At 33.3% G+C, this 25,066-nt stretch overlaps 1 protein-coding gene across 1 annotated transcript in view; it reads right to left on the reverse strand.

Annotated features, from left to right (window-relative positions):
* Positions 1-17,128, reverse strand: part of LOC114325883 (chromatin-remodeling complex ATPase chain Iswi) — a 48,502-nt gene extending 31,374 nt beyond the window's left edge. Inside the window, exons 1-4 of the mRNA XM_028274018.2 lie at positions 16,891-17,128; positions 11,470-11,672; positions 11,014-11,395; positions 6,439-6,646 (exon numbers count right to left, since the gene is read on the reverse strand). Of these exons, the coding sequence (XP_028129819.1) occupies positions 6,439-6,646; positions 11,014-11,395; positions 11,470-11,672; positions 16,891-16,962 (865 nt within the window). The 5' untranslated portion in view covers positions 16,963-17,128. The remainder of the gene's footprint in view (positions 1-6,438; positions 6,647-11,013; positions 11,396-11,469; positions 11,673-16,890) is intronic.
* Positions 17,129-25,066: the final 7,938 nt, after the last annotated feature.

Here is a 25,066-nt window from a genome sequence, read left to right on the forward strand (position 1 = left end):
AACATATAATATCAATCTGCTATTTATCATTTATTCTTCGATTACTTCAACTCTTCAATATACCTATTTTTTGTTACTTTATAAACATTGTGTTTTAATTATCTATCATATTCTCCTTACCCCTATTATATATATACATTAGCACTTCGAGCCAAGCAGGCTCATGGCTTGGTTTACAATCTTCCTCCATTCTTGCTTGTTCTTCGCTTTTTCTTTCCAATTGGTTGCATTGAGATACCTCAGGTCATAATTAACTTCATGGCTCCATCTGGTCCTAGGTCTTCCTTTTCTCTTTTTACCACCTATTGTAGCGCTTAACATGATTTTAGGCATTCTAACTTGGCCATTCTTTAGACATGTCCTAACCATCTAAGTCTGTGTGATCTTACAACTGCAATTATATTAGGCACCTTATACATTTCTTCTAACTCCTTGTTTGTTCTTCGTGTCCACTGATTGTTGATTATTTTTCCCCCAAATATCCTTCTAAGTATTTTTCTTTCCCATACTTGTAACATTGATTGCTCGGTTTTTGTCATAGTCCAGGTTTCTGAGGCATACGTAACTATTGGTCATATCACAGTTTTATACGTTCTTAATTTAGCTGCTTTGGATATATTTTTGCTTCTGAGTATTCTACTGAGTGCATACATGCAACGATTCCCTGACATTAGTCTTTTGTGTATTTCTTCCCGGATATTTGGTCTACTAGAAAATAAGGTCCCTAAATATTCAAATCTCTCTACCTTTTCAAATTTATACATTGTTCCTTCATTCGTTGTTATCATTAAATATTGCCCTTGTTCAAATTTTTTGTCGGTCCATTCCATGTACTTAGTTTTTGTTTCATTTATATAAAGTCCTTTTTCTTGAGCTGCCTTTTCTAGTCGTTCTACTACCTCTTTTAATTGTTCCTTGCTTCTGGATAGAATTACTACATCATCCGCGAATGCCAAACATTGATGTTTTTTATGATATATATGTCTTGATCTGTTAATATTAGCCTCTTTTATTATCATTTCCAATACCACATTAAATAACAGTGATGACAACGGATCCCCCTGTCGTACTCCTTCTTTCACTTCGAAATTTTCTGTTAGTTTGTTATTTACTTTTACTCTATTTTCTGTTTTCGTAAGTGTAAGCTTTATCATTCTTATTATTTTTGGTGAAACTTCTAGATTTTTTAACGCTTTATATATTTCTTTTCTTTTTATTCTATCAAAAGCTTGCTTAAAATCTAAGAGGAGTGCCATTGTTGGTTTATTATATTCATAGCTCTCAGCTTGTATTTCTCTTAAAGTAAATATGTTGTCTATAGTACTTCTCCCTTTTCTAAAGCCACACTGGTATTCACCTATGCTATTGTTAAGACTTCTTGCTAGCTTGTTTTTGATGTGGACTGCTAATAACTTATATATTACATTTAATAGTGCCACACCCCTATAATTTTGACATTCTGCTTTGTCCCCCTTTTTATAAAGAGGACATATTATCACTGCTTGCTTCCACTCCATTGGTAGTTCTTCCTTTTCCCATATGTTTTTTAGTAATTTGTGTATTTTGTCTGTCAGCTGCGCTCCTCCATATTTTAACATTTCCGCTGTTATAGAATCACTTCCAGGACATTTATAGTTTTTTAGATTCTTAATAATAATTTCCACTTCATTTAGGGATGGTGCTAGATCTTCCGTACTGTCTCTTTGCATATTCATTATTTCGTCTGTGTATCCTTCATCATCGTGATTTATGTGTTCTTCATTTCCATCATCCGTGTCTTCTTCGTTGTGATTATTTGTGTACTCCCCGTTTAACAATTCATCAAAATATTGTTTCCATCGTTTTAATGTTTCTTGGTCATCAAATATCATTTTTCCTTCTTTATCTTTGTAATAAATGGGCTGTGGTTTATATTCTCTTTTTTGATTTTTAATGCCTTGATATAAATTTCTAATAAGATTATTTTTGTAATTCTCTTCAATGTCTTTCAACTTATCTTCATAAAATTTTCTCTTTTTATTTCGTAAAATTGCGCTGGTTTTTCTTCTTTGCTCTATGTAAAGTGTTTCCGCTGTTTTTGATTTCAGTCTTAGACTTTCTAATCATAGCTTGTTCGGTTTCTCTATTTCTAGTTTGCATTCATCGCCGAACCATGCCTTTTGTTGTTACTTGATTGGCTTGTCAGTATCATCTGCTACGGCTTTTAAAGTATTTTTAATTAAGTCCCATGTTTGTTCTACATTGTCATTTTCTGTAATAAGTTCCAGTTTCTTGTTAAGTGACAACTGGTATACCTTTTTTTCTTCTTCTGTTTGTAACCTGACTAGCTTGTTCATCATACGTTTTTCTCTGTTTCTATTTATAGGTATTATTTGGTTCATCTTTATTCCCACTAAAAAGTGGTCTGAATCTATATCTGGCCCTCTATATGAACGTATATGCATTATGCTTTTTTCTACATCCTCTATTAAAACATGGTCTATTTGGTTTACCGTTTGACCGTCCGGCGATCTCCAAGTGCCCCTGTGTATCTCCTTTCTCTGGAAGTAGGTACTTTTTATTAAAAGGTTTTTTTCCCTTGCAAAGTCGATGAGCATGTGTCCATTTTGATTCGTTGTTGGATGCAAGCTGTATTTTCCTATAGTAGGCATAAATATGTCCTCTCTACCTATTTTGGCATTGTTATCTCCAAGGACTATTTTGAGATCATATTTGGGAATGCTTTCATGCTTACCCCTAGCAAAGATTATTCCTTGCAGGTGCTGGATTTCCAGCTGGTCCTTCGACAAATAAAAAGAAGAAGAAGTTCCCAAAATCTGTGTGCGAGAATCGACCATAGAACCAGCCGAGTTCGCTACGGCGAGCTCCTTAATCGCACAGCCAATATTATTGGTAATTACATTGTTGTCAAATCTTCCGTTTTTCTCGAAATCTAACGAACTTCCTTATTTCAAATGGAACACCCTGTACATTTTTTGCTTTTTGAAGTCCTTCAGAAATACTGATTATTTTTCATATTATATTCCCTATAACTAAATGCCATAATTTCGGAGTTATTGCTACCTTTATTAAAATTTTTTTTTAAACATGTTATAAAAATGAATTTTTTCGGCCCGGGTAGACAATATTTTATATTCTTTGGATCATTGGGAACAAAAAAGGTCTTCTGTAATTTTCCTCTAAAGTTAATCGTTTACGAGTTATAAACAATTTAAAACTGAAAAAATCGAAAAATGATTTTCTAGGTTCAAAAACACAAGTAAAAAATATTATTTTTGAAACTACGAAGTGCGTAAATTTAAGTTCAAACCTTATTGTATCAGCTACCGATAAGTGATTTGGTCTTATTTCATTCTAAAACACTGTTTTTTAGTTGTTAATGCAGCCCGATCGCCCGTCCTCTCATATGAGCTTCATTAACAATTAAAAAAATTCTTATAGGAAGCTGATAGAAGAAGGTTTGAGCTTGAATTTAGGTACTTCGTAATTTTAAAAATTATTTTTTTTTTCAGTTTTAAATTGTTTATAACTCGGAAATGATTAAATTAATAGGAAAATTACAAAAGACCATTTTTGTTCCCAATGATCCAAAGAACCCACAACAATGTCGGACATCTTGGATTTTAAAGCACCCTATGTAACACACAGCTGGCACAGCTGAATGTGGCTGCATTTTTATGTTTGTGCATCACAGTGTTGCCATGCTGTTTTCTATATATTTCTTTCATAATTTCAATCAATGTTAAATATACCTACAAGAATAATAGAATAATAACATTTATTTCTCCGTCATTATACTAGGTATAATGATAAATGAGGTGTCAAATTAAAGCTTATAATCCAAGGATAGTACTAAAGGTAAGAAATTAGATCTAGATTGTCTGTCCGCCTGTCCGTCCGACCGCGAATATAACTCCTCCGTTACTATACCAGGTAGAATGACAAATGAGGTGTCAAATGAAAGCTTATAATGCAAGGATTGTACTAAAGGTGAGAAATTTGACATAGGCTGTCTGTCCGTCCGACCGCGAATATAACTCCTTCGTCACTATACCAGGTAGAATGACAAATGAGGTGTCAAATGAAAGCTTATAATACAGGGATGGTACTAAAGGTGAGAAATTTGACATAGGCTGTCTGTCCGCCTGTCCGTCCAACCACGAATATAACTCATCCGTCACTATAGCAGGTAGAATGACAAATGAGGTGTCAAATGAAAGCTTATAATACAAGGATGGTACTAAAGATGAGAAGTTTGACATCGGCTGTCTGTCCGTCCGACCGCGAGTATAACTCATCCGTCACTATACCAGGTAGAATGACAAATGAGGTGTCAACTGAAAGTTTATAATCCAAGGATATTAGTAAAGGTGAGAAATTAGACCTATGTTGTCTATCCGTCTGTCTGCCTGTCCGCGAATATAACTCCTCCGTCACTATACCAGGTCGGACGGACAGGCGGACAGACAGCCTATGTCAAACTTCTCATCTTTAGTACCATCCTTGGATTATAAGCTTTCATTTGACACCTCATTTGTCATTCTACCTGGTACAGTGACGAAGAAATCATATACGCGGTCGGACAGACAGCCTAGGTTAAATTTCTCACCTTTAGTACCATCCTTGGATAAGCTTTCATTTGACACCTCATTTGTCATTCTACCTGGTATAATGCCGAAGGAGTTGAGTTTGCAAACAGACAGACAAGACGGACGGACGGACAGACGGACGTGGACAATTCAATGTTTTCACATTTTTTCAAAATTGGTGAAAACAACAACATAATAAACTTTACTTAATTGGTGTTTCAAAACTACTTACTTTTAACACATTAGGTACACAATATTACAAGGCTTCTAGCAAGTTAAACGTCACAATGATTTAAAATAATCAAGTAAAAACCTATATATACATAACATATTAGAACATACCTAAAATACACAAAAATTATACATTTCACACACAAATATAATATCACAAAAAATTGTAACGTGATAGTATGAAAAAATAGAGGATACGGCAACGGTGTTACATGTGACGGTCGGCCCGGGTCGGATTCAATGCCAATATCTACACAGACATATATTAGGGTGCTTTAAAATCCAAGATGTCCACAATGTCTATCCGGCCGAAAAAATTGATTTTTATAATTTGTTCAGATTTTTTTTTAATAAATGTAGCAATAACTTCGAAATTATGGCATTTAGGTATAGGGAATATAACATGAAAAATAATCAGTATTTCTTAAGGACTTCAAAACGCAAACAATATGCAGGGTGTTCCATAATAAGAAAGTTCATTAGATTTCCAGAAAAACTGAAGATTGACAACAATGTAATTGTCACTATAATATCGGCCGCATTAGAAGACTCTTACCCACCAAAATATATAAAAATAGTTCTAGCTGTTTTCGAGAAATTACCGTGTTGCCATACTTTTTCGCTACCAAGTAGTTTCTTAGTAAATTAATGTTCATCAGTGGGATATTTCCCTGATGACCTGAAAGATGCAAAAATAATCACAAAAAGGGAGCGAAAGATGGAGATTGATTAACAACTATAGGCCTGTATCACTGTATCCAGCTATTTAAAAAAATTATAAGTGCCATCGCGTTATGACGTCAATTCAGTTCACATCAGACGTGGGAGCTCAATACAAAAACAATCAGGAAAAAGACCAACAAATGTCTCCTAATTGTTTCCCACTGAAGTGGTAAGCGTACAAAGGTGAAATCTACTTTGTTGTTCATAAACGAAAACAAGTTATTAATATTGATTTCTGTCCATTGCGTTACACAAAATGTGTAAAAGTTTACATCTAGCAAAAGCTTGCTATCGTTTTTATTTATTTAAAACAGTAGGTATATGTAATAGGAGCACAACTGAATTTTTAAATGTCTTTAGGGGCCAAACGGAAGACAAAAAAGCCTTTTTTATATCCTTGATACATGTTTTAAATTATGTTCTGTTGTGATTTATAACATTTTTTTCGAATTTAAAATTTTATGGAAGTTTAATAAGTTGAAAAAAAAAATAGAAAAGAGAAGAGAAATACCCCTAATTCCTAGACATATACAACTGGGTATTTAAGGGCAAGAAAAATATGCAAATTTGAAATAAGGGGGAAAAGAAAAACGAAAAAAAAAAATTTAACACAACGTATATTTATGTCATATCATATTGCAATAAAAGAGCTAATTTCGACCAATCGCAGGTAACGGTTCCAACACCTAGAATGATCAAGACAACAGCAAGCTGATGAGATGATCATGCTGGCTTATAATTGTGTCAAATGATTCGAACGAAATCAACTTTACTGGAAGGAAATTCTGAATGGTCACATTAACATCATCAACATCTGTATTATTTATTGACGTTTCTGTGGCTATGAAGAGGAAGATCAACGATTTGCAGTATTGAATAAATAAACTATACAAACCTGTTAGCAGTAGCCTGTTAGTAGTCTTGAACTCCCTGAGAATTTCGGAAAGCTTAGATTTTTCATTTTTTATACGATGAGCTTCGTCAATGACCATATATCTCCAGTTGAACTTTTTAAATACAGATTTTTCTTTAATACACATTTCGTACGAGGTTACACAAACATCCCATTCACCAGGCATCATCGTATCTCTGATAAATGAGCTCTGAAATATAAATACATTAGAAATAATCAAAGAGATAGATAATCAATAATTGAGTCCATGAGAGCCAGAGTGGCCTAAGTGATAAGGACATTACTTTACATAATCAAAGAAAATGATCAGAAGCTATCAATATCAACGAAAAAAGAAATAACTGAAGCAATCCGGCACCTGAGGAACAACAAAGCAGCAGGAATGGACGATATCCCAGAAGAACTGTGGAAAGCGGACACTGAGAGAACCGTGGAGCTAATAGCACCACTATTAGCAGATATATGGGCTGAAGAAATCCTACCTAAGGAATGAAATAATGGAATTACAGTCAAGCTTCCAAAAAAAGGGGACGTACAGCTATGCAAAAACTGGAGAGGAATAACGCTGTTATGTTCCATAAATAAAATATTAGCATTTATTATTCATCAAAGAATCAACAATATAATAGACAAAACTCTCAGAAAAGAACAAGCGGGTTTCAGAAGGGGAAGATCCTGTATAGACCAAATTTCGACGACAAGAATCATCATAGATGAAACTATAGAGAAGATAGGTGTAACAAAAATAAGAAAACTTCTGTTGGAGTGAAAGTAAAAAGAAAGATATAGGTACTATAACAGAAGTAAGGAAAAAAAAGAAAGAAAAGAACTGGTATAAAAATGAAGAGAAGAGAGTGTGGGGTGTGTAAAGAAAAGGGTGAAGTGACAGATAAAATACCAATTGAAGTAGGTTTAAAACAAGGTTGTGTCACCTTTGCTCTTCAATATATGTCTTAATCATATACTGAACTACCTTCAGAACCAGAAACTAGCAGATATGGAATATGCAAATAATATCTGTTTTGTAGTGAACACAATAGATGATATGAAGAGCATGTTAAGGAAGCTAGAGGTGAAATCGGCAGAAGTGGGTCTTAAAATCAACACGAACAAGACAGTAGAGATGAGAATAGGAGTAACTAACTGTGACAAACTATATATCAACCAACAAGAAATAAAACAGGTTCAAGAATTTTGCTACCTAGGCAGTATAATCAGTGCAAAAGGTGAAGCTCAAGCAGATATTAAACAGAGAATACGAAAAGTACAACAAGCCTTTGGAACCCTCACAAATATATGGAGATCAACACAGATCAGCCAAAATACTAAAATAAGGCTATTTAATAGTAACGTGAAAACTGTGCTACTTTATGGGAGTGAAACATGGGCAATAACTGACGGAAATGTAAATAAAATCCAAGTTTTTGTAAATAGATGTCTACGTAAAATTCTAAAGGTATATTGGCCCAATACCATAACAAATGTAGCACTATGGAAAAAACCAAGCAAGAACCCATCAGAACAACAATAAAGAGGAAAAGATGGAACTGGCTGGGACACACACTGAGGAAAGAAAATGCAGACATAACAAAACAGGCACTCAAATGGAATGCAGTAGGACGAAGAAGCAGAGGACGCCTGACCAAAACATGGAGGAGTACCGTTGAAGAAGACCACAAAAGTATGAAGAAAACCTGGGGAGAAATAGCAACCATGGCCAGAAATAGAGGAGAATGGAGAAGCTTCGTGGATGCCCTATGCTCCTTCACAGAGTAACAGGATTGGATATATATCAACATCCGATTGTGTTAGTAATGATTCTTGGTCAACATACAATTACTAAAGCAATCGGACATTGTTAGCTTCTAATAATTTTCTTTGATAATATTCCTATCATTAGGCCACTCTGGCTCTCATGGCCTCAATTATAGTAAAACTAGGCTATGATTATAAATTATCACAGAGTGGTTTACTTTGCTATAGGGTTCTCAAATTTATTTAAAAGTCAAGATAATTTTAAGAGGACTATTCAGAATAACAAAAACGAAGTTTAGCAGTCATATTTTAGGTAATAGGGAATGTAAGACAGCCTACTTGAGGTTTCACATTCTTTCAAACATACAGACCATACATAGCATCCTGTCAAACTAGTCACGGATTTCCAAATTCAATGAGTTATTGGATAATAGTGGACTGAATTTTTGAAATGTGCTTTCTGCCTGTTCAATTCGACATCTGATTTCGAAGGATGGATCTAAATTTTGGGTGATCCAACGTACAAAGAATTTGAATCATTGTAATCTTTCCAGCACTTGTTGGTTTAATATCAGTTCAGTTGGACGGGTATTACTGGGCCAGTTTGCTCTGTAAGGCTGTAATAAATTTGGTACACTGTATGCTATCAAATGACTTTTCAAAATCATAGTCATACATTGATCATTTAAGACATTAAGAAAATGTATAGGATATGTCACTACAGAATTCAGTATAAAAACATTAATGTGTATAATACAATATTCACAGTGTAACAAAATTGACAAAACATAAAATAACATTTTTACAAGTAAAATATGAAGCTACTGCAGTTTGTCCTCAAGATATTCATTTATAGAATAATATGCTTTTCTTAAGAGTAAATCTTTAAACATTTTTTTTTAAATTCAGTGGAAAGTGGTATTTCTTTCACAGTTTTTGGCAAATGATTGTACAAGGTCAGTCCCATATATCTGAAGCCATTTTGAAATTTCGATGTTCTGTGTTTAGGAACTCGTAAGCACTTCTTGTATTGTAACAGTGATTGTCTGAATTTACTGGAAATGTATTGATTTCCCCTTTTACATAAAGTTAACATTTATAGATATACAGTGAGAACGTAAAGGTTGGAATAAATTTATTTTCTCGAGAATGGACAATTTTGGAAAAAAATCCCGAAATAGGTCAATTTTTATTTTTAAATTACGACTTTTTGGCATATATATCGTACTAGTGACGTCACCCATATGAGCGTGATGACGTCATTGATGATTTTTTTAAATGAGAATAAGGGTCGTGTGATAGCTCATTTGAAACGTAATTCAATCCTCTATTCAGTAGTATAAACATTAACATAATTATTTATACGGGGTGTCCAAAAGAAATTTTTTTTAATTAAATTTATTGACATAAAAAAAAGAATGTATGTAATTCATTTTATTCAAAATACATTTTACTGCTCTCAGAAAACAGTAAAAAATTTTTATTTAACAAATAAATATTGTTTTTTGCTTAAATTCAATATTAATGCAGCCACCCACCTTCCTCTTATAGTTTGAACATTTAATTTAAGCGAAAAGCGATGATTATTTTTAAAATAAAGATTTTTCTCTGTTTTCTGAGAGCAGTAAAATGTATTTTGAATTAAATAAATTACATACATTCTTCTTTTTACGTCAATAAATTTAATTAAAAAAAATTTTTTTGGACGACCTGTATAAATAATTATGTAAAGTTTCTACTACTGAATAAAGAATTGAATTACCTTTTAAATGAGCTATCACACGACCCCTATTCTCATTAAAAAAAATAATCGATGACATCACGCCCAGATGGGTGACATCACTAGTGTAATAAACGCCAAAAAGTCGTAATTTAAAAATAAAAATTGCCCTGTTTCGGGATTTTTTTCCAAAATTGTCCATTCTCGAATTCCAACCTTTACGTGCTCACAGTATAATCAATGAACCACATGTATATAGGTTTTCTTACTTCACACATCTGTCATTAATAGCCTTCCAGGAGTCCTACTTCTCTGTCCTCTTTATGCTCTGTAATGTATCTCAAATGAAAGGTACTTATAAGAGAACAAACTGATAAATGTGATGCAATTACAGCTCAATATCACACTGTAAATGACAGTAATATAGTATTGGGACTGTGCAAGTTCGGCAAAGCGACACCTGGTTTCTATGCTCAGCAACATTATTCGCACTTTTAGTTATATTGGCCAATTATATTAGTCCTGGTTACTGGATAATTGTCAAGGCCATAGTCCAAAAAAATAAGATTCAGGTTGTGTTATTAAAACGTAAACAATTGTATGTAGTAAATAAAATTAGTTATTAAAATGCAGTACTAAGCAAAATACAATTAATTAAATTTACCTTTATATAATAATTGCATATTATATCAATATTGTGGAGCAATATAAAATTTTTCTTCTTCATTGACAGTAGATATGAAATATACGTCAATTTGACAATTTCAATTGACAATAGTTGCAATATTTGAAATAGTAGAAAGTTGCAATATTTCTCCGCTATTCTCGCACGATCGTTTCTCGTATCTCCTCCAAGTACTTGCACACCGCGAATAGTTAGCAATATGTCAATGTGATTGTACTATACATACTTCATTTGAGATTAGAAGAACGTTAAAATCATTGTTTTTTCTAAATAATTTTGCAGTCCAGTATATAAAACACACATAACCTATCTAATTAATTATATTTATTTTGTTCAACTAGAAACCCTGGTCCTCTTTTTGGACATATTGTATACATGTTTAATCACACATACTTACCCTAGCCTCTTGATCACCAATGAGACAAACGGCTCTCAAGGTTGGACACCACTTCTCGAACTCATTCATCCAGTTTGATAAGGTAGATTTAGGAACAATGACAATATGAGGACCAGGTGTACTTTTATAGTGCTTCATATATCCAAGCAGAGATATGGTTTGTAAAGTTTTACCCAAACCCATCTCATCTGCTAAAATACCATTGATGCCATGTTCATACAAAGAAATCATCCAGTTCAAACCACGGACTTGATAATCTCTCATTTCCCCATGTTTGATGTAGGGTGGTGAGGCATCAAAACGAGTTGTAGTCTTTGTTTTAAGGTTGGTTTCTGCTAAAAGTTCTTCATCTTCTTCTTGTTCAGTTTTACGATGTCTTAAACTGAAAAAGTTTAAATATTAAATACCATATATTGTCAAAACAATTTTAAGATTTTTTGGTGATAATATACTTACTCAGATGTATCACTCTTCTCTTTTTTAGGCCTCCCAGTTTTTGGTTTACTGGGAGATTTTGTTTGGTTCATAAAATGTGAAAAGATTTCAGTCTGTTTCAACAAGTAGTCAAATCTTTTTCCTCTGTCAGAAGCCACTTTGACCTCGAACTCTTCACCCTTAGAGGTAGTATCTGAAGAAGATTCTTCATTTTGAGCCAATTCCTTAAAAATAATGAATAAAAGATATATATTCTCTTATGTTTGTAATTGAAACAACAAAATTTTTCTGTATTGTTCACTTTCAGAAAGGTCTCAAATCCACACTTAGTTAGGATTGTGGATCTTTAAAAAATATATTTATATTAAAAAAATAATTTAAATGGCTATTACTCCTGCCAACAACTTTAATATTGTGCTAGCTCCCTACATAGATTAAAAAATATCTAATTTTAGAATTTGGATACGAGCTTTGGGAGTGCCTATATGAACTAACAGATAATGACCAACAAATCTGGACCTCGGAGGTAAACTACACTATGTCATTTCAAACAATTTTGTTTAGCGTATGTTTGCAACAAAGTTTAGAGCACTTAGGATGTTAACAAAAATCTGATGTATCCCATAATTGGTTGAAAGACAATATGACAATATTTTAGGGATAATAAATAACCAATTTGTATAATCAAACTAATAAAATAAGTGGATTAAAAATACTTATTCAAAAAAACGCCATGTCGACATAGTGTAGTTTACCTCCGAGGTCCAGAAATAGAAAAGAAAATGCCAGAAAAAAATTACTAATGCTTGCATGCTAGAACTTAAGATTCTGTAACAGGGGGGACCAATAAATAATAACTTTTTGAATAGTAGCTGACAACTTTTTGATTTTTTTAACCTCCATTTTACATCAAAGTGACATTAATTACCAGTGGCTCACCGAGAATACATTGATTGAAATTCTTCTTCTTCTTTCTCAGAATCCTTAGTGCCCTTCAGAGCGTCCAGATGTTGATTGTCATAGTCATAATCATAGATTGAAATTAAACAATTAAAATAAAATAAATCGCTTTTACAAAATGCAAATTATAGAAAGTTTTTTTATGAATAAAATGGCTCACATTCAAATCTGCAGCAGTTTATCTTAGTGACCAAACTTCATAGAGTTTGGAAATTGCTCTTGTTTTTGCTTGTCACTCAAATGCTTTCTAGTCATTTTGCAAGCATTTAATAGCTACTTATTTTATTTTTCAATATGAGCGAAATTTTTGACAAGCCCTTTGATATTTAGCAAATCCCTACTGGGTATGTGCCAGTCAAAAGCCTCCATACAATGAGACTGTTTTATGGAGACTTAGCTGTAGACCCTATGATGGATCTGGTCATAAATGTAAATAAAACGAGGCTTATGGCATCAGAGACAGACCACAGAGTTAGAAACATGGGCATAATTTTAACATCAGTTACTATAATTTTGAATTATAAATCGTCAGGTAATGTAATGAATTGTATTATAAATAGCCCAACACCGAAATCAATGGGTCTACTGATTAAGTAAGTACTATAATTTTGAAATTGTTCAACAATTATCTGGGTAGTATGGTAAACACCAACAACATAATATAGGAAGAGATAAACCATAGACTAACGTTTGCAAAATGAACTAATCAAAAAACTTTAGAAGTCACTGCCTAACAAGGAAGACAACGAACATGATATAATATAGAACCTTAACACTACCAGTTTTAATATATGGTTGTAGACATGTGTGCTTTCTAACAAAGAAAAAAATAGACTATTAATATTCGTGAGGAAAGTCCTGGGGAAAATACCAAGTCCAATAAATAATACTGGAACCTGGCCTAGTTGATATGGTTGACGAATTATACAAAAAGTATTCACAATTAGCAGAAGCCACAGATATAGCCACTGCAATAAAAATTAAGACACCTACAGTGAAGTGAATACAACTCATAAATCAGGATTATTATTATTTTAATTTTACAAATTAATACTTTATAAGGATATTTAATTTTGGGTTCTGCGGCAGTTATGGAAGGGTTCAACATTAGTATATGCCTGATGATGTTGTCAGGCTTAGATAATGTTTTTTAAGAGCTCCAGAACCAGGTTTTCTTTCCGGAGCAGTCTGAGAAGGCTATGATGCATCTGACCATTTCAATTGATAAATTTAATGTATTGAAAGACCAATATCACATGCTATGGTAATTACAGAGTCCCTGTTTTCAAGCAACGTTGAAGCACAAACTTTCTGTTCATTTGTGACTTTCTTTCGCGCCATAGTTTTTACTTCAGTTTTTGAAGAACTATCACATTGAATATTTGTATAAAGCCAACTGTGTGTACAGTACAAACGCACAGAATAAACTAAAGAAAATAAGATGTCAGTAAACTACAGGCACCTGCCAATGCAAGTATGTCATCACCTCTCCCCAAACGCTAAACAGTAGGGTGGTGCGAAAAAAGTCAAGTTGATAATTCGATGTCGCTATAGTGCGGAAAAGTTGCGATTGGTAATTACAAGAGAAACAAAAAACAAATTCTTCAAATCGGACTTTATCTTCCGATCCCTCAACGGATCTACAGATTATGAAAGAAATTAAATTTTCTTTTTTTTTCAAAAATATTTATTCATCCTTCGTGTACGTTTTATTTATCGCTATAGTAAAATTTATTTAAAGCTTGCATGGTTGAGTAATAAAAAAAAAATAGTTTTACACATTTAACAAATATATTCCGATTCCGCAAGGTCAATCAAAATCTATAAAAATTTGAAATTTTTGATGATTTTGATAATTTAAAAAAATTTAGTTATCTCATTTTTCTGTTACATTGTGAAGCTCTTCGCGTGGTTAGATATTATATGACAATATTTAAACAACCCAGAATTCAAAACGTGGGGATGGTTGCAATTCTAGCTTCCACACGCACCCTTCTCTCCAACCAACCAATTAGTGTGTGTTTTTTTACAATATTTACATAATATGTACATTTCTTTTTCACCTGTTTGTGTCCAGCTCTTAAAAGCCAACTTTGTATTGTGATTTCTTGGTAAGACCTGGCAGCATGGACCTTGATTTAAGTGTTGTCCTGATGAATCCATCTCTTGATTGGGGCCCACATACATTAGCATTTGATGATGCTTCCATGACCAACTTTAGGCACCGCTCGTCAGCTTGCGTGTGGCAGGGAAAGTTTTGTACATTCCAGTCTGGTATGTCACCTGATGTAATGCAAGAAGTTATATCTTCATTTGAAACTCTTCGAGGAAGTGCTGGAGAAGATAGTTTTGCAACAATCCAGTCTATTATTTTAGTTTAGTGCTTCAAAATTTCAAGTAGTAGGGAGAAGGGAAACAGATTAGAGAGATGGGCTAAGTAGAATGTTAAAAGCTGGACAGCCAAGGGCAAAAGTATTAGAAATTTCATCTCTCCTACTTTAAATTTTGAAGCACAGGACTACACTGAAAAAAAGACTGGAATGTTATAAAACTATTTTCTCCACCAATTCTTCGAAGAGTTTTAAATGAAGATATAAGTTCCTGCATTACATCAGGCGACATGCCAGATAGTAATGTCGTAATGTACCAAACTATCCCTGCCACACACAAGCTATCGAGCGGTGCGTAAAGTTGGTTATGGAAGCATCGTCTAATGTCTAATGTATGTGGGCCCCAATAAAGAGACATATTCATCGAGGCAACACTTGAATCAAAGTTCATGCTGCCAGATTTTACCACCAAATCACAATACAAAGTTAGCGTTTAAAAACCGGACACAAACCGATGAAAAAGAAATGTACATATATGTAAATAATGTAAAAAACACACATTCATTTGTTGTGGTTGGTTGGTTGAAGAGAAGGGTGTTGAGTGGAGCTAGAAGTGCAATCACCTCCTCGTGAGTTCTGGGTTGTTTAAATATTGCCATAAAATATCTAAACAAGCGAAGAGCTTCACAATGTAACAGAAAAATGAGATTACTAAATGCTTTTTAATTTATCAAAATCATCAAAAATTTCGAATTTTTATAAATTTTGACTGACTTGGAGGGATAGGAAGATATTCGTTAAATGCGTAAAACTATTTTTTTCTTACTCAACGATGCACACTGTAAATAAATTTTACTATAGCGATAAATAAAACATACATGAAAAATAAATAAACAAATTTGAAAAAAAGGTAAAATTTCATTTTTTTCATAATCTTTAGGCTCGTTGCGGGATTGGAAGATAAAGTCTGATTTGAATAATTGTTTTTCTTGTAATTACCAATCGCAACTTTTCTGCACTATAGCGACACCGAATTATTAACTTGACTTTTTTCACACCACCATACTAAACAGGCTCAGTTGACTTTATACAAGTAGTCAATGTGAAACTTCTTGAAAAACTGAAGTAACAACTATGGGGCGAAAGAAACTCACAAAGGAACAGAAAGTTCGTGCTTCAACGTTATTTGAGAAAGGGAACTCTGTAATTACCATAGCATGTGATATTGGTGTTTCAAGAGATTTGATTTATCAATTGAAACAGCCAGATGCGTAGTAGCCTTCTGAGACTGTATCAGAAAGAAAACCTGGTTCAGGAGCTCTTAAAAGTCATCATCTCAGTCTGACACCATCATCAGGCATGTAGTAATGTTGAACCCTTCCATAACTGCCACAGAAGCCAAAATTAAATATCCTTATAAAGAATTAATTTCTAAAATTAAATTAATAATTGTCGTGATTTATGCCTTTTATTCACTTTGTAAAGATTTTTTTGCTGGCACCCTAAATTTACTAATCAGTGAGCCGAATATAATACTATTTTTTATCTGTTGAATAGGTCATTTTTATTTTTCAAACTTTTAAGCTATTCACTCCCCTTTTAATACAATCTATTTTGGCTTATCTACTACATCATTGCATAAATAAAAGGTTTTTATTTTTTGTGTTAGATTATATATTTTCCGTATGGCAAAATATTATATGTTTATGAGAATATATGAAAACTTCAGAACATGAGTTACATAAATAAAAGGTATTAAAGAAAACAAGTAATTTCTATTTTAATCTGATTAAGCACTATAAGTGTTGATATAAATTAGATTTAAGTTTTCATAATTATGACATGTATAGGTTAATCCAAACAAAAGGTTTTCTTGCTTAACACTAGCTCTTACTTATGTGTATTACTTGTATTTTATACACCTTATATTACATATTATTACGAGAGTAAGTTTGTTGGTACATTAACCTTTGTTTGCAATTTACTAACTACAGTTATTTAGGCGGGAAACAAAAAGATTACTTCCAATAATTGTAAATTAGAACATATTTATTTAGAAATGCTGTGAATTTTGTAGATTGTTTACTTCAACAACAATCTTTGTAATTATATTCATGATTTTACTAACTAAATTAGGAGTAAAGCCGCTTACCGAGTTCTCTGCTTCTTCCATTGGTTCTGAGGCACTTACGCTCGCCTCTGTCGAGCCTTCAGTTTGTGACATGTTGAACGTTTAGATGAATTTTGCAATATGTTGAAACAAAGTTTTATTTGATTAACAAAGAAATTTACAACAGCATTCTCAATTCTCAGCCACCGCGCGTTAAAAAAACTGCTGTTGCCAGTGTTGCCTGCTGCGTGCTGCCGCCGCTAGCTGACAGTAGTGACAGCTGACAACTGACTAGTGACTGACAAGTGACAACTGTGACAATGACAACAATTTTGAAAGTCAAAATGTCAAAGTTCTTTTTTTCAGAAATTTTCACTTCCTGTTCAACTGCCAGATTGACAAGACATAATTAAGGACGATTTATTACAAAGATATTTACACGGTAGATTAGGCTAGTCATATCATATGACTCATATGCCACTCAATGCATCGAGGTGTAAACGCCGACATAGGATTGAGTGGTCTAGCCATCTTTGTCGGTCACATGCGCGGGATCGCTTGGTTAAAAGCATTAAAAGAGATAGATAGACCACCGATCGACTGTTTCCATGCTGTTTCCGCGTTACGCTTTTTTGGTGAGTATGTCGGTGTCTACCCTTCGACATGTCTCTGAATATGTCTGTGGACATAAGTCCACAGTTATACAGTACGTAAATCGTTCGGCTGGACATAGGGACTATACATTGAGAGAATTGTGACAACTGCGCTAACCTGTACTTAAAGCTTCTGTTCGAATACGAGTTTTTGGTGTAATAGAGCTGTTAGAATGAATAGAATGAGTCAGTTTTGAAGCAAGGCTGTCCATAAATAAATCAAAAACAAAGTTTATGATTAATGAGTTAATAATTTTACTTTAATTTTTAAAATATTTTTTATTTAAAAACTAATTTCAAAACTAAACAGTTTTCCCATTCCCTTAGGTCAAAAATATTTAGCTACTACATTGTCATATTTTGACGTTTATTTGTGTCATTCTAAATCAGTTGTCAATTTTGAGGTTAATGCCCCTTAATTCTAACAACCATATTGTCATCGAGAGAGCTCAGTTGCCACAATTATCTCAATATAATACAATGTATGTATTTATGTATCTAAATATGTACAATGTATGTTCCCTATGTCCAGCTGAACGATTTACGTACTGTATAAACCCAAACAAACAACAATATAGACATAATAAGAATAGACAAGGCATACTGAGCAAAATAGTGTAATGGCACGTTTACACGTATCTAGTAACAGGCGCCAGTCGCAGTGACACGACAGCGCTGTCATGGTAGTGGGGTAGTGGCATCGTGTAAACACTTTTTGCGCCAGTCAAGCTTTGTCTCGAATAGAAAGCTGGTCTATTTTGCATGCCAGTGGCATGCCAGTGAATCTGGCGGCAGTTACTGGATACGTGTAAACATGCCATAATGCGCGGACAGTCGATCGGTGGTTGAGTCGTTGAATGACACTCTTGTCGGTGCCTTTGTAGTTTTTGAAGCTTCTTCTTGTTTATGTGCCATCTTCGCGACGAAGGTTGGCAATCATCATTGCTATTCTCACTTTTGACACTACAGCCCGAAAGAGTTCAGTTGAACTGTATCGAAACCATTCTCTGAGATTTCTCAGCCAGGACATTTTTCTCCTACCTATGCTGCGCCTTCCTTGAATCTTTCCCTGCATAATTAATTTTAGGAGTTCATATCTGTCACCACGTGTTATATGACCCACGTATTGAAGTTTTCTTATTTTGATGGAATCCAGTATCTCCCTGCTGTTCTGTATTCTCCTTAGTACTTCCTCATTGGTTATTCTGTCTGTCCAGGAGATTCTCAGCATTCTTCGATACGTCAACATCTCAAATGCTTCCAATCTATTGAGGCATTGTTTATTGAGAGTCCATGTCTCCACGCCATACAAAGGAACAGAAAATACATAACATTTTAGTACTCGCTTTCTAAGATTTAGGCTGAGGTCTCTACTACCTACATATATTTGTTTCATATTAGTGAATACACTTCTAGCTAATTCGGATTTCTTTGGCATAATCGTTTGTTTCAAAATGTTTGTCCGTAAATAGTTATAATTCTGAACTTGTTCTATCGTCTTATTATTTACGTGTAGATTTATGTTTCTAATATTTTTCTTTGATATAACCATGAATTTCGTTTTCTTTATGTTTAGTGACAGACCAAATTCTTCACTCGTTGCAACAACCTTATCTAAAATTCTTTGTAGATCTGTAATAGTTTCTGCTATTAGTATTGTGTCATCGGCGTATCTAATTTCACATATGGGTAGGCCATTTATTTTTATGCCTGCTACTTCATCTTCTAATGCTTTTTTGAATATTTCTTCGGGGTATGCATTAAACAGTGATGGCGACAAGACACAGCCCTGTCTAACGCCTCTTTTGATTTTTATTTTATTGGTGTTTAAATTATTTATTCTTATGACAGCTTCTTGTTCATAATACGGATTATTTATTATTCTTATATCCCGTGTGTCAATGTTCTTTGTTACTTTGTTCTCAGTAGTTTTATTAACGGATTATGTTTCACCGTATCGAATGCCTTGTTATAATCTAGAAAGCAGACATAGATGTCCTGGTTTACATCTAAACATCTCTGTATTAGCACATTAACTGCAAATAATGCTTCTCTGGTTCCTTGATCATTTCTAAATCCGAACTGAGTTTGTCCAATGTCTTGTTCTAATTTTCTGTATATTTTGTGATGAATAATCTTTAGAAATACTTTGAGTATGTGGCACATTAGACTGATGGTACGGTGTTCGCAACATTGTCTGGCGTTTCTCTTTTTCGCTATAGTCACGAATGTTGATAGAAGCCATTCTTTAGGTAATACATATACCTGTTCTGTATATGATATTAAATAATTCGACAATTACATGTATATTGCAGTCGGCTATAAGTTGCAACATTTCTGTCGGTATTTCGTCCGGTCCTACAGCTTTCCCAGGTTTCAGTTCTTTAATGGTGTGTTTTACTTCACTTTCTGTTATTTCTGGTCCAGTCTCCTCAACGAAATATTCGTTATCTATTGTGTCTCGGTTGTCGTTAAACAGCTGTTCTATATAGTTTGTCCATACCATCAATTTGTTTTCTGTATCCATTACTATGTCTCCCTTTTCATCAACTAGTATATTTTGTTTGTATTCTGGTTTTCTATTTAATTCTTTTATTTTCCTGTGTATATTAAAGCTGTCATGTTTATGTTGTAGCGTTTCTATTTCATCACATTTTTTTTAGCTAATTTCTTTTGCTATGCGAATTTGTCGCCGTATTTCGTTTAGTGTTTGCTGGTATAACGATTTATTTTTGTCCCTATATACTCTTCTTTTGTTCATTAAGTTTAGTATTTCGTCTGTCATCCAATCTTTTTTCTTTTCTTTGAGTTTGCGTTGATACTTTTTTGAAGGTTCTATTAAGTCAGCCTTTATTTTTTCCAGTTTTTGTTGATATTTTCTTCATTGTATTCCCTTTCAATCTGTACGGTGTTTAGACATTCGTTAATTCTTTCTTTGATATTTTCTCTGATTTCTGGATTTCTTAGTGCACTTATATCATTTCTTTCTTCTTTTGCTGTTTTCTCTATTCTTTTCATTTTAATTTTCATGTGATCTACTAAGAGATTATGATTATGATTAGATGATATATCTGCTCCAGGTTGTGTTTTGACTGCTGAAATACTATTCCGATATCTTTCTTTGATCATTATGTAATCTAATATTTGATTTCTCATTACTTGATGTTCATTATCTTTTGGCGATTTCCACGTGTACAAACGCCTATTAGGTAATTCAAAGAACGTGTTTATAAAAATCATATTATTATCTTGGCAGAATTGTATCAATCTATCTCCTCTTTGATTTCTATCACCTAATCCAAAATTTCCCACTACGTTACTTGTGCTACCCTTTCCAATTTTGGCGTTTAGATCATCCATTATTACTGTGACGTCACGTGCTTTGGTAGTTCTCAATGCCTCTTGAATTTGGTCATAGAACGATTCCACCTCTTCGTCATCTTTTTCGGCCGTTGGGGCATAGACTTGAATTAGGTTTAGTTTTCTGCCTGTCGTTCTTAGTTGTAGTAGCATAACTCTTTCGGAGAAAGGTAGAAAATTCTGGACGTGTTGTGAGACTTCATTGTTCAGTATTATTGCTACGCCATGTCGATGTTGTGTGCCATTATTACCAGAATAGTATATTGATATTGTATGGTCTCTAGCTTGACATTTTCCATTTCTTATCCATCGCGTTTCACTTATTCCTAAAATATTGATGTTAACTCTTTTCATTTCTTGGATTACATTGTGTGTTTTTCCAGATTCGATATAATAATACATAGATTAGGCGAGGTACGAAAAATAGCGTAACGCGGAGCAGTTCATCGGTGGTATATTTATCTCTCTCTACCGGCGCTTAGCATTGTCTTTCTAGCATATGATACCCGCTGCCGCTGTAGCTCTGTGTCTGTGTCGTTCCATTACTCCCACCTCTTGGTAGATACGCTCACACTCGTACGACAGACAAAGATAGCTAGACCACTGTACTTGATATTGGCGTTACACCCCGATGCATTGAGCGGCATATACCTAGATTGGTCCATGGTTAATATGTCTATGTTTTGAACTCAGATTTTGTAGAGGTTACTAGATTTACTACGGTTGTCTGGATCGACTCACCAATGAACATTAAGGGCGCGATTACGTCACGAGTACTCTGTAATTTGAATCGTAATATGATTGGTATTTTTATGTCTTTGATGTACGGAAAATAGTCAAGATAGTCAAAAAAAGAATGTGGGTGTACTTTGTACGCACGTAAGAAGTTATACTTCTATTATATGATTATATGATTATAAACGAAATTAATATACTTTTTATTTATATTTTACCTAAATATTAAACTAATTTATACTTACTACTTCTCAAACATTTTTATTAAAACAGTGCCAAAAATTAAAATAATAAAAGAATAAAACACACACAAACACATTAAAAATGATTGCCGCAAATGATTTCTGAACATTAATTGTCGGAAATTTTTTTAACTAAATACGTATTTTCTGAAAATAAAATTATATAATAAATATACTTACAATCATAATATTTATAAAAAAAAATAAAAAAATAAAAAAATAAAAGTTTCTATTGGGATTCGAACCAACTTACCAGCGCTGCTGGTATTGACGTTGTATTGGGGTTCACTCGCATTAAACGCTTCGCCACGGAGACAGTGTGTCATTATGTGCGAAAATCGTCTAACTAAACGGATTAAACTTTTGACATTTTTGAATTATGTAAATCAAATTATTTTGATTTTGAATTGAAATTATTTAGAATTGAAAAAATACAACAAAACATAGAGTAAGAAAACAATATATTAGGTGAATATTGATAGAAATTTTGATGGTAATCAAATTATGTAAATAAAAGTATTATATACTATGTATTTTGGTAGGTTCAAATAGGTAGGTACCTATGATACATTTATACAATTATTACGTACCTGTTGCTTTAAAAACTATTTAAAAATCACTACAATTATAAACTTTTTTGTTTCTGTCCTCACAACAATAAAACTAATTTATTATACATTTGTTTACCTTCATATTGAACAATTATTTATTATTGACAGATCATTTCAACACCCAATCAGAGCCCGTATAACGACTAATAAATTTCGCAATCACTTGCATCGTGCAAAGTGGCTATGATCAAGTATCATAACAAAATTTGATCAACTATTTTTAAAACACTTAGCAGTGTAAAGGCTGTATGACACTATGCATTTTCTTGTATCATTTCTAATATCGTTTCTGATATCGTTTCTTGTATACATTTTCTTGTATCATTTCTTGTACGTACATTTGTGCCCTGTATGACACTATGCAAGTTCTTGTATCGAAAACTGTATGAAACTCGGCACGTGATTGGTCGAAATTTTGTTTGTCACCCTGTCACGTTACATTGGTATGGTAGTACTGCGTCTACAGCTGATTTTAAGGATTTTATAAAATTTATAAACTTTTAAAAACAAATATTTTAATGTTATATTAACTAGAATTTTTACGTTGACTGTTGATTATTTGTGTTTTTTATTTTGTTTTGATATTTGTGCTAAAATATTTGCATTATAATTATCTTCAGTTTGATCCAAATTGGAACTATTGTATTTTCCTCTATTAAAAAATTATGCAATATGAAACCCAAAGTTATTCTAAATATATGGTTATTAGTAGAACAGTAGTCCATACCAAATGGTATATTAAGTATCAATAAAATATTTATAAATAATACCTACAAAACACAAATAAATTCATCAAGACATAAATCATATGATCTCATTTTCAGCCGCCATTATGACATTTAGAAGTTTTACCAGCAGGTTTTACGTTTTTGCTCTTTGCGCAGAAATTGGCGCAGTTATTGTACAAGAATCTGTGCCTGACACAAATTCTTGTATCGTTTCTGATATCGTTTCTTGTATCTGTGTATGACACTATACATTTTTTTGACATATCAGAAACGATATTAGAAATGATACAAGAAAATGCATAGTGTCATACAGCCATAAGATTCTTTAGCTTTGAATAAGCGAGATCGTAGATCGTCCCGGTTGATTGTTGTTATCCAGTTTTCTACGCCTTCGAGCTAATAGGTTTTTTATCAGTAATTTTGCGGCACTCATACTAGTCACAGTTTGATGGGCTTTCACATTGGCATGCAATAATCATCTCTTCTATGTTAATAAGTCTAAAAATATAATATGAAAACTATTTAAAAAGGCAATATAACCATTAACTAACTTTTTGTTTGTTGTTTCTCTTCCTACAAATTTTAAAACGCAACAACCATACATAACCAAACCACAGTCCCACAGCTGTGCCGCAGCTGCCATATTGGATAATTTTTGTCATGTCATTTGAACATCCAATCAGAACAAAGTTGTAATGCGACTGCGCCGGGATCAAAGGTTTTAATACTATTAAAATTCACCCTCATATCGCGCGTAAAGAAGTAAAACTTCAAAAATAAAAAGGTTTAGTGGATTACAATACTTAATTATGGATAACTGTTGATATTTATCCACCGGTTAATGCAATATTTACGGAAATCTCGGAACGCAATCTCCATTCTACACTGAAAATTTTTCGCTGAATTTCCATTAATACTGGATTAACTATTGAATACATATACCATCGTTAAAGGTCAGCTAGGATTATGTGAATTATAATTACTTGTATAATTTATTGTAAGAATTTAAATAATAGGCTAAAAATTTGGTCACACTACAGCCTGTACCTGGCATTCTAAAATGTTATCAACATTATTATTACATTAATACATAATGAAATTTTAACATTTTAACCTACCTTAATACGTACGATGTACAACTACATACATAATATAATAAATAACTTCATGAATAATTCAAAATAAGTTTTTACGGGAAACAACACCAAAATTACAAATACAAAAATATAAAGTAAACTAGGATATATAAGATAAATAATAACACAAATACTTAATACACAATAATACACATTCAATGATCGAAAATCATGTAAAAATATGGGATTGTGTATACTTGTGACGTAAAGTAAAAAATTTAAATCTCCCCACCACCGTAGGACAAGACAACCGTAGTAAATCTAATAACCATGGAAGCAGCCAATTGCTAAGAGCAAGACTAACTGCAACACGAAAGAAATGTGCTGGCAGATGCAGTTGTATGCAAGTAAAAAAAACGAAGTGGAAGTGAAAGTGGAAGCAGACATTTTTTTATCTCTCAACTGACAACTGATGCTAAAAGTTACGTCCGGACTGGCTCAATGAAAAATCGGACGGGGTCGAGTTCGCTCCCAATGGTAAGAATTTTACCTGAACTAAAAAAGGTAGAGTCTGAATTGGCTCCCATAGACAAAATTTATTTTACCTAAACATGTCGAAAATATCACCCAGCGTTGTCACTTCTTTCAAATTTTCTCTTTTTGTTAGAAACAGGTACCTTCTTAGAAATATCTATGGGAAAGGAGGAAGACCTAACCCTTCGGTCCTAACTTAACTTTCGGGTATTAGAGTGTAGAGCGCAAACCGGCCGATTTCAGGTAAGAGCGCAAAACGGTCGAGCGCATACCGGCCGA

This window comes from Diabrotica virgifera, chromosome 1 (assembly GCF_917563875.1).
Source record: "Diabrotica virgifera virgifera chromosome 1, PGI_DIABVI_V3a".
Classification (NCBI taxonomy): Eukaryota; Metazoa; Arthropoda; class Insecta; order Coleoptera; family Chrysomelidae; genus Diabrotica; species Diabrotica virgifera.